This window comes from Lagenorhynchus albirostris, chromosome 10, assembly GCF_949774975.1.
Source record: "Lagenorhynchus albirostris chromosome 10, mLagAlb1.1, whole genome shotgun sequence".
NCBI lineage: Eukaryota > Metazoa > Chordata > Mammalia > Artiodactyla > Delphinidae > Lagenorhynchus > Lagenorhynchus albirostris.
The window spans coordinates 14,682,434-14,698,515 of NC_083104.1; the positions used below are offsets into that span (position 1 = coordinate 14,682,434).

A 16,082-nucleotide genomic window follows, 5' to 3' on the forward strand; every position below is an offset into this window, starting at 1 on the left:
TGCAAGAGGGTTACCTTTTTTCCACACCCTCTCTAACATTTATTGTTTGTAGATTTTGTGAGGAATAAAATGGACCATATTAGAAGGTCTTATACTACTGTAAAATCATTTACAGATGCAATGAATTCCTATTATTCTGCAACAGGGTTTCTAAACCTCAGCACTCTTTACATCTGGGGGCAGATAATTTCTTCTCATGGGGGTGGGGGCGCTGTCCTGGGCATTGTAGGATGTTTAGCTGCATCCTAGCCTCTATCCAGATGAACCTCTCGCCTTAGTTGTAACCAACCAGACATGCCCTCAGACATTGTAAATATCTCCTGAGGGATGAAACCACCCCTGCCTCCCAATGAGATCCCCTCTAACATATCAGACATCATGATTTTTAACTAAAACATCCATAGCCATCATGTTCTTAGGTGTGATATTAAAATGTCCACGGAAGTGGATATTTTGGCTCTGAAAATTATCGCCACAGTGTCAGAAACATGTACACAGGCCAATGAAATAGGGCAAGGCTCTTTTATCAGTTATAGCTGGGGCTCAAAGCTGATAACAAAGGTATGAAGTGCCATGCATTCTAAAGAGAGACATCAAACCATTTATATATAAGTCTACCTGGCGAAACTTAGCCTATAACCTAAGAGAAATGTACAGAAAGGGAATGTTGGTTTGTTTAGAGAGAGATTAGTAGGAAGATATTTCTTTTGAGACGGTTGTAGAAAAAGCTGTGCATTCCTACCCCTCCACCCAGGGGAAAGCAAAGGGGCTACTTCTTACCCCTTGCTTAACCAAGTGAAGAGGCTTCAGAAAGAAACACATGATATGTATTCTCTGTAATTTAGGGGATGCAGGTTCTTTTAACTGACAAATGCCTGAGAAACTTCCAAAGGGGAGAGAGACCTGGACAGTGTATTGTGGCAGAGTGAAGAGAGGCTAAGTGGGGACACACTGCACTTCCATGGAACATAGAGCAAAGGTGCATGTTTGCTGAGGGCAAATGTGAAAACCATGTAGGGAGCTATCCATGAGCAACGTTACGGTTGCTCTGTCATCATAGGGTTGCAACCTTATGATGCTGTATCCACAAAGAGCATCTAGAGGAGAGAGATAACCTCTATCAGAACAGTCTGGCCATGGGCCACCAGATTCCAGGAACTGAGGAGACCTTCTGGCAGCTTGCACCAAGGAACGACAACCAAAAGTTTGGGCACTTCTTTGGACACTGCCCCCTTCGCCGCACCACCAAAAACCACCAAAAAACAAAGCAAAACAAAAAAACTGCTCTATGAAATGTCAACGTCTGGTCATTTACCATTCCTAGAGTATACCAAAGTCAAATTACAAATGTACCAGCAGTCAGGACTTTTTCTGTCCTTTTCCTCTCCTCCCAATCCCAGTTTACTACAACTCTGGAGGAACTAGTTTGGGAAAGGAGAAATCGAATAGCAGAGTGGAGAAAAGGTGGAGAACTGCCTATGCATTCCCTTTCACACTATAACATTTCTCCGCTGAGGCAGGCCTGAGTGTCTAGAAATGAGAAAATTTAGATTGGTTGAAAGTCTAAAGTTTATGATAATAAACCAGGTTGAAAACAATTTTAAGTATAAAAATGAACCTACCTGTTGATACTTAATAATAATGACTACAAAAGCTATCCCATCTGCCTAAGCTTTCACCTAGATGCAGGGAAGAACAAAGGAAGGATTTAAGGAACAATGATAGGGAAATTATTTTCTACCTGTGCTCTGCTGAGTCTTACTCATGAATAGTTCTAGAGGTAATAAATAAATAATTTCTAGTTCATTAACTAATAACAAAAATGCTACTGACCCATCTTCAATAGACATTGAACTTCTGTTTCTTATATTTGGAAGCAAATAGTGTTGAGTTAGTCACACTCTCTTAACTTTAGTAGAAATACAAAAAGGTTCCAATACCTCTTTTAAATAATGCATCATCAGGAGTCTCTCATACCACGTATTTTTATATACTCAATAGTGATCAAATAAATCTTCTTTTTTGTTTTTCAATATTCCTCTTTGCCAGCTAAATCTTTTTCCTTCAAAGTAACTCAGTTGGATAGAAAATTACCTCCCACGTAATAACGAGTTCAGACCGACTTCCTCCACCTCCATTGATGTTTGTTGGTGCCATGACAGGGACTAAAGCAACCAAGAGAAACATAGGATGGCAATTACTAAAGTACCTCTTCATTGGGAAGAATTTTGTTTTTGGATTTCACCTTTCAAAATCTCACGCAGACACATTATGAGAGAGTCTTGCATTTTTAATGAACATAAATTATGTTTACACATATCCAAATTTCTAGGAGAGAGGACACAGTTGTGTTTGATACAAGAGCACCCTGGCTCCAAAATTAATTAAAAATCGACTAACATCGTATATTTGACATTATTATGCATCATCTACTAATTGGCAAAATGATGTTCCATTCAGATGGTAACTGTGACATTGCTGATTTAGTGCCTAATTATACAGTTGTGCTGTAAACAAGTTACTTAGGCAGTCAATTAATTTTTTTTCAATAAATAAACTAAAATAATTTTTCTTTTTGTTAGCCATCAGGATATTTTAACATTTAAAAATGAATCCTTAAAGATATGTAAATTTTTAAAATTCTTGTTTTATAACTCTTTGTTTGAATCTCAAATCTCTCAGTACAGAACAGGACTTTTCCTCTAATTTTTCACAATCAAAGTAAAATATTCTCTGATCAAGGATGTGATTGAGAGGATTCCCTGGGTTTAACTCTAGGACCCTAAGTCTCAGTGGTAGAATATTCCAGACACTGATCATTTTTACAAATTAGGAAAAAATATGTCCTTCAACTATACCCTTGTGAGGACTAGTGTAATGAAACATAAATAGTTCAAGGCAAATTGTAAAATCGATGCCAATTGTGAGCATGAGTAGAGTATCATAGTATATAATCAGAATGAAACTTTATACATGTTGCAGTGTTAAAAAGTATTCTTTTCCCTTCAATAATAGCAAAAGTATGCTAAATCTGTGATAATGGGTAAATCTGCAGGGTATACTTTATATATAGATAAAGTTATCTATATCGATCATTTTTTAATTAAAATATGTAATGTTTAATTACTCATTCCAAGATTTTCTCCCACCATTTATACCATTCAGATAAATCTAGACTACTTATTTTATTTATTCCCATTTCATACATATTTAACTCTATAAATGATACAGTGATATAATAATCTCATTGTTCTTTTAAGTAATAACACCAGACGTTATCTACTTTCATATTCAGATTGACCCTAACTTTGTCTGCTTTGATCTTCATAATTTATTTAAAAGATTGCCTTGAACCTATACCCTGTCTTCTAAGCCTTCCAATGCCTTTGGCCAAAAGCAGCATGAATTGGAACAGCTTCTACAGTTGCAGGGTTTCTCGTACTTGACAGTTTACAGTAACATATTTCAGGACAATTGAATAGTTTAGATACATAAGGAAATTATTTTAAATTATACTTTAACTCTTTGCAAAAGTTTCCAGTATTCTGGGTAATAAAGCTCCCTCTTTTCTTCAGTTTTCAAATGAGCCATACGCATCCTAAAGCCATATTGAGAAGAACTGTCTTTGATGATAGCAGCAAACAAACAAACAAACAAAACCTCACAACCTCTCACTTCAGTATGATTTGGAGCCTCAGGGAAATCATTATGAATACCAAGTCTCATTATGCTACTGAAATGAGAGCGTCCATGGTTAACAGAAGGTAACATAAAAACTTTACTGTAAAAACTTTAGAATTAACATCAACCTTGCCCAAAACTATCATAATATAAATCAGCTGTAAACAAACAATCTGAAATTGAAGCTAATATCCAGAGTCATGGACCACGCTTCTAGATTCTTATCCAGTTGGTCTGTGGTAGGGCCTGGGAATTTCTATATTTAGACATTTCCTTATGTCAGTCTTTATCTCATTTAGGTTAAGGCCCACTGTTTTGGTGAATGCTGGTGCCTAAGTCTGGATGTCTGGGTTCAAATCCTGACTTTGTCCAAAACAATCAGCTAACATCCTGGTCTTCCTTTTCTTCCTCTTATCAAAGTGAGGACCCTCCTCTCAGCTCTAAACTTTTAGAATGATTTAAGATATCACTACCAAATATGCTGTTTTCCAGCCATAATCCTATAATAAAATGATTAGCATTACCTTTAGTTTAAAAAAAATGATTTATTGACATCTGACAGTTGCACACACTGTTGAAACAGTTTGTTCTTGTTAAACTAAGCCAGCAGCATCAGTGATCCTTCATAGGTGACTGGATAAGAATGTGAACTTTGTTGGCTACATGCATTGCTCAGATCAAACGTCACCTTGGATGTGAAAGTTTAAGAGTGGAACAAAGGATCCATTGAAAAGAGCTAAAGAAGGTGTGATTTCTGAGACAGGTTCCACTTGTATTCTGCTGTTCAGTGAACCAGTTGATGCTCAATTAGCACTTCCGTTAAATGAGTTTAAAATTTACCTCATTTGCCTGTGGAAAAATTTATACTATCGCTCAATGAAGCTGCAGCTAGGTCAGAGTTGAGAAATAGATGGAAATGTGTGGCTGGCTGCACCATCAGAGTCTCAGTTAAGTCTTGGCTACAACATTTAATGAAACAAGCAGTAACTCATTTGCATTTACAAATCTACAGATTCTTGAATGGATTTTGGCTAGAAAATAGATGAGATGAGAGGACAGCTTTTGAAAAATTCTAATTTTTGACATGCCTGCTTAACTATAATCGTCTCTTTTTGAATTCACTTTTTGGGAGAAAATACACCTTGCTCTGTGCACATACAAATGGAAAATAAGAGCCACTGATTTACTGCCTCTGATTTTGGACCAAAAATACTACCCTTCTCACTTATTTTCTTTAGGAACTATACTTTAAAAGGTCTTCCGCATCTTTAGAAGACATTGATTTCTTACCTGATGCTTTGGTTCTTAACACTTCTGATGGTTTACTTGGTTCTCCAATCCCAATGCTATTCCCGGCAACAACACGAAACTCATATTCCACCCAAGGACTCAAACCAACCACTGTTGCATTGTATGTCTTACCATTGAGAATTTCTGGAACTGAAAAGAAGGGGATGCTTCAGGCCCCTAAATTGGCACTAGTTAAAAACAATCAGTTATTCAATTAAACAAACACACCATCTGTTTTAGAAAATTATTCAAAACTACTTGTGTCACTTACCTGTAGAAACAGCCTGCCAACCCACAGAAAATGGTGTCCGAGCCTGAATACTAAATATTTGAATGGGACTGTTATTATCTGAGCCTGGTCTCCAGCTTAGTTGAGAAGTAGTACTGGAAATGTGTTCCACTCTTACATCTTCTGGGGGACCTGGGGGACCTTGAAAAATATGTTTTATGATGAATATATTGGAAATTATTAAATTCATGGATTTGGGACAGGGATAGTCTAATCTGTTATGCTTAGAAAATAAAATATTGAACATAATGTATTTTAGCACATTATTTGAGATAAGTCCCTATTAATTCAACTTACATGGTGAGAGATTAATTTAGAAATGCTTCCCTTGAAGATTAGAAAATGCCAGTCATGGGATGGTTGAATATCATCCGATAGGGAGTTAACCTCAAAAATTGAGAACCGTTCTTGTCCATTCTCTCTTGAAAGCTAACTCAAATAAATGCATCTGATATGGAGACCTTCAGGAACATGTGACTTTGACCCTGCTCTGACAAGAATGGTTTATTATGAATAGAAAGCATGTCTAAATTTTAGGGACCGACACTGCTTGCTAAGTCTGACCATTCCTTATAAAGAGACAAAACCCACTCATTTCAATATCCATATCTATACCCGTACCCTGGAGTCTTAGAGTTTAAAAAATAAAAAAATCTGTACTATTTATCTCACTTTTTTATCATAATGTGGTTACTCAAAGATCTACCATGTATCAATACATATTAACATTTTTGATTGTGAATAAACTGTGTACTCATTCATTTTCACCATTTATGCTTACCCCTCACAATAATATCAGCTTCAGCAGATAAACTTTCGAGAGTTGTTTTTACTGTGCATAGATATTTTCCTGAATGATTTAACTGAATATTCCTTATCATCAAATCCCCAACAGATTCCTGCAGATAGATAGGGAAAAAGGTATAAAAACATAATCATACCCAGCAGGTCCCTATTTTTTTTTTTTAACAGCTGGATAAATACTAAATATAAGGCAGCTCTGAAATTAGGAGATATACTAGTATCATTATAGTTTCTCATATTTGATCCTTTTTATTATCCACTTTATTATAATTGCATCCAGAACACAAGCATTTCTATGAAAGACATAAAACAAAATAACACAAAACAAAAACAGATGCAACTTCATAAACAGACAGTGACTATCCATGCAAATCAATATGGGGAGAATAATTATGAAAGATGTTGATTCATGTAAAAGACTTGATTCATTTTATTAAGCACTTAAAAATTTCAGCAACTTACTCCTCCAATCCTCTCAAAATGAGCCACTCCTTTTTTTAAGTCTATGACATCTCCATTGAAAGACCATAGAAATACAACTTCAATGGAGGGGTCATGGGACACCTGGCAGGGTAGGACTATACTCTCGCCAACTGTAACATCCATTTTGGAAGGTGGCACGGTAATAACAGTCCTCTCTGTTGAGAAAAAATATTATTATTATAAAAGCTTATCAAATGCTAGCATATGGCTATAAAATATATATTTTGAATGGTTTTGCCATTGTTTGAAATTATATAAATACAACATGAAGCTCTGCTATACAATATGAAAAATTATATTCCCACTTTTCAAATATTTCTGCATTAATCAACGTAGCCTATTACTTGTAAGAAAATTCAAGACATACTTTCATTTATACTTAATATAAAAATAAGTAGCTCATAGAAAACTGTGGACCTCAAAAGACAGCAGTCCCTACGTAGAGAATGCACCACACCATTTTTATTATTATTTTATTCTAAAATTCCAGCCACAATATTACAATCCACACAATGGTTACAGCTGTAAATATTCTATGTTAATTTCATATACTATGAGACAAATTGCATCCCTAAGATCATAACTACATTAGTTTATATTATATCGAGATTTATAATCATAAGCTTTTATTTGAAAATGTGAATACAACATATTTATTCTATTTCTGACATAGCAGTGATAAAAACTTTCTATTTTAGATAAAGGTGCAGCATGAATAGGAAAGAGGTAACTTTTTTCATCGAGATTTTATTTTAGAATTACACATCATCATAAAAAAATTTCTCTCTAGAAATATGAGTCACAGTATCAGCCCTTGCTCTACAAGTCATATCATGTCATTGACCCATTTCAAAGGATAATTCCAAACAGTGTTCCAGCTGGACTTGTGAGTCCTATATTTCTGTGGTTAAAAGAGACTCATAGTGATATCATTTTTGACTACATTTTTTATAACAAAATACATAGTTTTGATTTTAGAGGACTAAGAATTGACTAAAATGGCAACTCAGTAAGCACACACACAAAAAAAACCCTGGACATACATTTGGATTTAGATATGAACTATCTTACCAAAATAAAGTATGTTTTAAGGGATTTACATTTAAGAATTAGGGATTTTGGCAAATTATAGTGAAAGCAAGTATCATCCATAAAGAAGTTTCAAAACAAAATGAAATGAGAACCCTGGAAAATCTCTTTCTCTAAAGATCACTCATAAGATAAAGTTTTACCCTCTAGGACATAGGCTAAAAGCTTTACTTTCCTTCTGGCTTCCTTGTGCTGCTCAAGAAATCAAAGTAGCATTGAGGTTGAATTTATATGTTCATATGGATGAGTGTGCCACTGTATTTTATCAATAGAATGTTTAAGTATTATTCCAACATTTTAAAATTTGTGATTGTTTCCTTAATAAACAAAAAGTAGGAAGTAATAATCTTGGGCTTTAAGGTACATATTGATAAAAGAGTCATGGAAAAATAAAAGCACATATTTTATTTCTGAATATAATGAAGAAAATCTAAATCTACATCAGATTGTATCTGTGTCTTCATATTTTCATATTTTAAAGATACTCTACCTTATTATATTAGACACGTGTACTTTTTATTCTAATTATTTCTGGGGAAAAGTTTAAAGAATGATTTTGTGGACTAAGTCCATTCTTAATTCCAAGCCGCCTTCAGACGTCTCCCACAAAGAAAGAATAAATACTAACCAGGGTTTCAATAACACATTTTAAGACTAGAGAATATTTTCCTTCTTGTAGTATCCTTGAAAAAAATATATCGCTAATATCTTATTTACACTTATGGGAGGATGAGTTGGCTAACTGGTTGTGCTGGTAGAGCAAAATTGCTGTGATTTAAAGTTTTGGATCATGCAGTTAAAATAATTTTCAGACATTAAAAATGAAAGCCTCTCCTTCCATTTATGGTATCACAAAGTGGCAACATTAGACAAATCATTCCCTATATACAGTTTATCAGTAGTATAGTAATAATGACTAAAACGTCATGAATAAGAAGCATTTATAATTCATTATAATGTTTACATGTCCTCACTAGTTCATTCATTCATTAACTAATATTTATTGAGCAACTACCAAATTCCAGCTGTCTGCTAAGTATCGGAAATACAATGGAAGGAGAAGGAAAACAAAAAAAGCACCAAATAAAAATGATGTGGTGCTTGCCTTCACAGAGATTTAAGAATAAAATGAGAGGCTGATGTTAATCAAATCATACTCAGAAATACATAGTTACAAATGTGATAAATGCCATGTATTAGAAGTAAATGATTCTATTAAAATAGTGAATCCTGAGGGATCAGTTTATTGGGAAAGGGTTGCTATAGCTGACAGTAAAAGGCAAATAGGAGTTAGCTAAGTAAACATAATAGGCAGGGAGAAGTAACTTTATTCACTATGCAGGCAAGAGCATTTACAAAGAATCTGTGCAAAGAAGAATGGTTTGTTGAGGCAAGGCAGCCATTTAGCTGGAAAGAAGTGTTGGAGAGTAAAACAGGAGTGGAACGTGGAGAATATGAAGCTTGGTGTTGGTGGTAGTCAGAATGTAAGCGTTAGATGTTTTTAGGGCCAGCTACATAGTTTTGGGGTCACAGTATGAAATAAAAATGCGGGGTGTTTTTCTTTGAAATTACTTTGCTTTAAAAATAATATATTACCGGGGCTTCCCTGGTGGCACAGTGGTTGAGAGTCTGTCTGCCGATGCAAGGGACAAAAAAAAAAATAATAATATATTACCTACAAAATGCAACAGGGTAATAATGATACATGAGTAACAACATAAACATACAAATTGCAAAAATATATTTTTGATTCAATTTTATATATACATTAAATAATACTTTATTAAAGTTATATCTTGATTGATCATAAGATTTTTCTCACTTTTCTATAAATTTATTAGGTCATCAGAATTTATGTTTTAGCAATTTTATTTTTAAGTGATTGACATCGGTTGCACGTGGCAAATGTAAAATCGCAGATGCTTTTTGATATTTTTTTATTTTTGCAAAGATCTTTCTGTTGATGCAATTGTTATGGAACCATTGAGAGTATTTTATAGGCTGTGACAACATTGGAATAAATTTCTGATAAATTATTTTGAAATGTGAATCTTAGATCATCTAGAGCTGATGATTCTCAAGGAACAGTCTTTTCTAGAAAGATTTATCTCTTCATACAAATCCATTCTGTTTAAGTCTGAATTGAGATGTAAATTTAAACAATGGAACTGTTACATTCTTCGGACATATCCTGTAACTTGTGGAGGTTTCACGAGAAACTGAAAGTGGCTTAATGGTTTGTGTGTAATCCAAAACGCCTGTTTATGCATTCTACTGCTGTATCTTTTTTTTTTTTCTTTTTTTTGCGGTACGCTGGCCTCTCCCTCTTGTGGCCTCTCCCGTTGCGGAGCACAGGCTCCAGTCGCGCAGGCTCAGCGGCCATGGCTCACGGGCCCAGCCGCTCCGCGGCATGTGGGATCTTCCCGCACCAGGGCACGAACCCGTGTCCCCTGAATCGGCAGGCGGACTCTCAACCACTGCGCCACCAGGGAAGCCCCTGTTAATTTTCTTTAAGATAGGAAAACTGGTTTATTGTTATGTTGAAAAGATCCCCTTGTCATTTAAAAATACATTCTGAAATATTTATAGAAGAAGTTATGATGTTTATGATTTGCCTCTAGATATTTGAGGTGGTTGTTGGGGAAGTAGGTGAGGGTATAGGTGAAACAAAGTTGGATATGAGTTGATGATTATCAACCCTGATTGATGAGTACATAGGTGTTCCTGGTACTGTTTTCTCTACTTTTCTGTGTGTTTCTAATTTTCAATAATAATAAAAGAAAGACATAAAGGAAATGATGGGGGTAGTGAATATTTATATACAGAATAGGGAGACATCTTTTCCATTCAGCTTCTAGTGTGAAGAGGACTGACCACTTTTTGAAGGTTATTCTAAGTTTGAATGACATGCGTTAATGGAGAGTTCATAAAATTACAGAATTTTAATATTTACTCTTTTCAGTCTGTTTCACTGAGATTCAGATCATACGAAAACAGCTTGATCTAACAATCCTATCCTTAAGAAGTACAAGGAAAGGCTTAATAAAATATATAATGCTTTTGATGAATAGCCTTACTCAGATTCACCTTGTCAGAATAGACAATGATATTTCCAGAACCCATCTTTAGTTAAGAGCACCTCAGGAGACATGAAAACTAGTAACAAAGTTTCTCTCAGAACTGTTAAGCATGATTTCTTTAAACATAAGTGTGCCTAGTTCCCTGTATCAATGGCCAAACACTCTATTACATATCATGATCCCCAGCTACATTTTTACAAGCCAGGGATGGCAATCCATCATGTAATTAGTCTTTCCTGAGCATCCAGAAAATATTACTTTTGGTCACTTTTTGTTTGTTTCTTTTGTACTTTTAACTCAGTTGAAATCTCCATCTGTGAGTGATAATCTTTCACGGTCATTGTTCAGAATAATAACTGCTCAGGTGGTTCTGAATTATCAACTCCTCTCAAAAGATTGACGAATGTTAAGAAAAATCATCAAATCTTTCTCCCTCTGTACAACATGTGATTCTGCCTTCATTTGTCTATGACATTATTGGAAATGTTATTAAGATACTGATATAAAGGAAACTAGTGTATAAATAGCACTTAAAACAGGTGATGAAAGTCTCTGATATTTTCTCTCATTAGTTAACTTGTGGAGACTAGAAATAAAAACTTCTAAAATTTGGTCCTCTTCCTAATTCCTCAGAATCTCAAATTAGCCTCGTATCAACATATTAACTCTTCCCATTGCTTTTAATTTCTTCTTCAACCTGTGACCACATTACTTCTGTTTATAGGAGTTTCATTAGTATTTCTTTTAGTGCAGATTTGAGTGATAGGTTCTCTGAGGTTTTGTTTGGTGAAAGCATCTCTGTTTTGTCCTCATTTGAGAGGATATTTTGCTGGGAGTAGAATTTTATTGGTATTGTCTTTCAGACCATTAAAAATGTCATTCCACTGTCTTCTTGATTCCCTTAATTCTGTTGTTATGTCAGCTGTCATTGTCATTGTTATTCTTTTGAAGATAATGTGTTGTTTTTTTTTAATTGGGATGATTTTTCTTTCCTTTGTTTTCACTACTATGTGCTTATTTAAACTTTCCTTTGTGTTTATCCTAATTAAGGCTCATATGATTTCCTGAATAGATGATTGATGTCATTTTCAGTTTTTCTGAGCTCTCTGGAACATCTTTCTTCAAACTGGTCATCCCACATCCCTTCTCTGCCCCTTTGGGAACCACAATTTCATGTATGTTAGACCTATTCACCATCGACAATATATTCTTTGTGTTCTTTTTTGTCTTTCCTATTGCATTTCCTCTCCATATTGGATATCTTGTATTCACATATCTTCCTCTTTACTAATCTTCTTCTCTACCATATCTAATCTGCTGTTAAGTCAGTCTATTTTGTTCTTAATTTTAGCCTTTGTATTTTTCACTTCTAGAACTTCCAACTGATGTTTAATACATGCCATTTCTCTTCTGAAATTCTCCATCTTGTCATCTTTTAAAAAAACATACTAATCACAATTATTTTAAAACCCTTGTGTGATAGCTTCTATCAGCCGTGACTTGTTGCTGTTATCTGATATTTCCCTGGGTTTTGGTCATTTGGTCCAAATGACCATTGGTAACATTTTATGAAATGTCAGGCACTGTGGCTCAAAATGTAAATATTTTCATTTTGTTGTATTTTTCCCAAGAAGACTTAGTTTTTAAGCAGGCAATTGAAAAAGAGCAGAATCTAGTCAGGAATTGATACAAATTGAGTCTGAAGTCATTGATTTTAAGTCCTGGTCAATTTTGCTCTGCTTTTATTACTAAGGGCATAATCCCTGAGGTGTCTTGATTCCAGATTGAATTGTTTAGCTGGCATCATTCTAATTGGTTGATTATGAGCCCCACTTTTTTCTTTCTGGCACTGTGAGAACACCAAAATTTCTGCTTGAGATTTTTATTTTTAAAATATTTTTACATTATTTGTGATTGATATTGGTACGATGTTTGTGTGATAAATTCTACTTCAACTAGTCAGGACAGAAGTTTCGCCAATATTATTAACTTTTTTAATAGATTATGTGTAGGGTTGGAAATATTTAGGCCATTTATCAGTAGCTTTTTAGATAATAGCTTGAACAGTATGATACTTAATGTCATTTGGAAAAAGAAGTGAGCACTACTTTGGACAGATGTAGAAACCCTTAACATAAAAATATACTAATTGTTTATTCAGTATTTTATTCAAAACCATTTAATTAGTATTGAACCCTTACTTTCTTCCAGGTGTACATCAGTGTGAATACTGAGCAAATAAAACAACACCAAACTGAGGAGCCTTTAGAGGATTTGCATAACAGAGGCAAAAAACTCATCTACAATTTAATGGGAACACTCAAGCTTCTAGAAGGGAGACAAAGATGGAATTGAGGCCCATACTTTTGAGGCTATGGGTGAGTCTCTTAATTTCAATATTGTTATCATTTTGGGCCGGATTATATTTTGTCGCATGTATGTGTAAGTGGATTCAGAGTGAGGTGGGGAGGCTGTTCTGTGCATTATAGGATATTTAGCAGCATCTTTGGCCTCTACCTACTAGATGTTAGTAGATCCTTCAGTTGTGACAGCGAGAAATATCCCTACACATTGCCCTATGTCCCCTAGGAGGCAAAATAAACTTAGTTGGGTATCTCTGTGCTAGAGACACACTTTGGGAAAGTGACAGTAATGGTTTAAACTAATGTTTGGCCATTGAAGTTATGGGACCTGGTTAGATTCTGTACATATCTTGATGCTGAGTCCATTTGTTGGACAATGGGATATGGGGTTTGAAAGAAGGAAAAGAGTGAAAATGACTACAAGGATTTGGCTTGAGCAAGTGTCGGTGTAGGCTGTCATTAATATAGTGGGGATTTACTGTGGCAGAAGCAGGTTCTGGGAGTGAGAGTTAGGAGGTTAGTGTTATGATATAGTAAATTGGTAAGTGAAGATAAATTGGCAGTTGGATTTTGGATTAAGATAGATAATTAAGCTGGGTTATCATTTTGGGAATTAGCTTGTAGATTTTAATTCGAGGACAGTTCCCTGTGATATTCCAAATTTAGGAAATTGGTAAGATTCAGAGGAACTAGAAAAGGAAATTGAAAAGGAATGACTCAAGATGTCAAAGGAAAACCTGAAAAATACTATGTCCTGGTAGCCAAGTGAGAAATGTGTATCAAGAACTGTGTAATCAGTAGTCTGATACTTTAAGTAAGATGACTGAGAACTGACCGCTGGATAAAACAGTGTGGAGGCTACTAGTCACCTTGTTAAGAACAATATTGATGAAATGGTAGGAAAATAGCCTGGTTGCATGGATTCAAAACAGAATTGACCAGAAAGATTGAAAAAAAGCAAGCTCGTATAGACAACGTTTTAAAAGAGGTTTGATATAAAGGAGAAAAATCAAATATGGCAGTAGCCGGAGGGGAAGTAAGGTCAGAAAATGACAGCTTTTTAATGATGGGAGTAACAGTATGCAAGTACAATGGTGGGAGTGATGCATTAGAGGGGATAATAGAGATGAAAAAGACAAGTGAGGGAGAGGGAGGGGGTAAGGAGAGAGAGAGAGAGAGAGAGAGAGAGAGAGAGAGAGAGAGAGAGAATGTCCCTGAATGTGAGAGGGAATCATATCTAGTGTACAAGTGGAAGATTTGAGTCCATGACCCATAATCTCGCAAACTGTGCTTTCTAGATTACTTGACAAATTTTGTTAAGCAAAAAATAGCTAAATCTTGACTTCTTCTAAATATTAGCAGAGAAAAATAGTATCACAATAAAAAATAGGATGTACAACATCCTGGCGATGATAATTGATTACATAGTATTTACTTCAAGTTCTTTATAAATATCTAAAAAATGATGCCAAAAGAATTTTTTTTTCTAAGACATTAATCCACCAAAACAGAGATGAAAAGGGGAGACAAAATTTGAGGAACTGGAATGAAGTTGAATGACTTCTAACTGACTTACTGTAAAGGTCAGTCATAGGCTGGCAGTGGGAAGGCTGAGGAGAAAACTTATTTAGCATGTCTTTATGAATTAATTCATTTTGGAATTTATGAATAGGATGCTATTTGGTCTCAAGAGTGTTTTCCCATCTCAGAAGAAGACCAGCAAATTACTTTCCTGAGAGGATATGCATCAGAGGGTCTCTGAACTTCTGGTCACCAAGCAGTTAAGGGTGGGGGGCTTCTACTGAAAATAGTGGAATCAAGGAAACATGTACAGGGTGAGGGCTGAGACCCATGTGTTGTAACCTTCTGAGGGTGCTGTCGGCTGGGCTTTTGCTCTCCAGGCAGGAAACCTGGGTGGGAGGTGAGGGACATTTTCCTAGGGATCTGATGAGCCTACAAGAAAAGATCCAAATATAGTGACCTTAGAGTTTTCCAAGGAAATATCTTGGCCAGATCATCTAAATGTGAAGTCCAGTCATTCAAAAATCCCCACACTAGATCAGAGCTTTCTGTAAGACTTTTAGTGACCCACTCTTAAATATGAGCAGACAACAGATGCACAAAGTATCTTTGTACACCTCTTAATAAAGGATAGGGATTAAAACAAAGAAAGAGAAGAAAGTAGTTCGGGACAACAGAGACCATGCATAAAAAATAAACTAGAAAAACTACAAGCAATATTTTCAGAGGAAGGGGGAGAAAAAGAGCAAGGCCAGAAAATAAAAGGACACTTAGAAATTCTTTCAAAATAGCAAAAACAAAAATACAATAGAAAGTCTGGAAGATAAAGTTGAGAAAATCTCCTAGAAGATAGAGCAACAAAGCTATAAAATGGATATGAGGAGAGAGAAACAAACAAAAGTATATATATATGTGTGTGTGTGTGTGTGTGTGTGTGTGTGTGTGTGTGTGTATAAATCATGAGCATGTATATAAATTATATATATCTAAATATATATATAATTATATAAAATACAATATTATATACATAGATAGGTAAATAGTTACATACATACATACATACACGCATAAACTTGAATACCAGTTTAGGAAATCTTTTAAATAATAGGGATTTCAGAAAAAGAAATGGAGTAAATTATTAAATTATTTGGGAAGATATTCCAGGACCAAGAACTACGAGTTTCCAGGATGACAAAGTACACCAAATGCCCTGTAAAAAGGTTGAAAATAAATTTACACCATGGCACATCATCATGTAATTGTGGGACACTGGGAAAAACAGACTTCTAGAGAGAGAGAGAGAGAGAAAAGATGTCACAAACAATAGGTCAGAAATCAAAATGGCTTCAGCTTTTAGAGCAGAGTAAAATCTCCAAATTTATGAAGAATCCTGATTTCCAGTCCAGAATTCTGTTTCCAACTAAACCATCAATCAAATGTAATCATAGTGTAAAGACATTTTCAAACAAGAAAGATCTCAAA

At 35.0% G+C, this 16,082-nt stretch overlaps 1 protein-coding gene across 4 annotated transcripts in view; it reads right to left on the reverse strand.

Moving 5' to 3' along the window:
• CNTN6 (contactin 6) overlaps positions 1-16,082 on the reverse strand; it is a 142,876-nt gene that overhangs the window by 18,956 nt on the left and 107,838 nt on the right. For all 4 annotated transcript variants that reach the window (XM_060163884.1, XM_060163885.1, XM_060163883.1 and 1 more), the window contains 5 exons: positions 6,527-6,702; positions 6,042-6,159; positions 5,243-5,401; positions 4,972-5,121; positions 2,095-2,165 (listed from right to left, as the gene is read on the reverse strand). In XM_060163884.1, the coding sequence (XP_060019867.1) occupies positions 2,095-2,165; positions 4,972-5,121; positions 5,243-5,401; positions 6,042-6,159; positions 6,527-6,702 (674 nt within the window). The remainder of the gene's footprint in view (positions 1-2,094; positions 2,166-4,971; positions 5,122-5,242; positions 5,402-6,041; positions 6,160-6,526; positions 6,703-16,082) is intronic.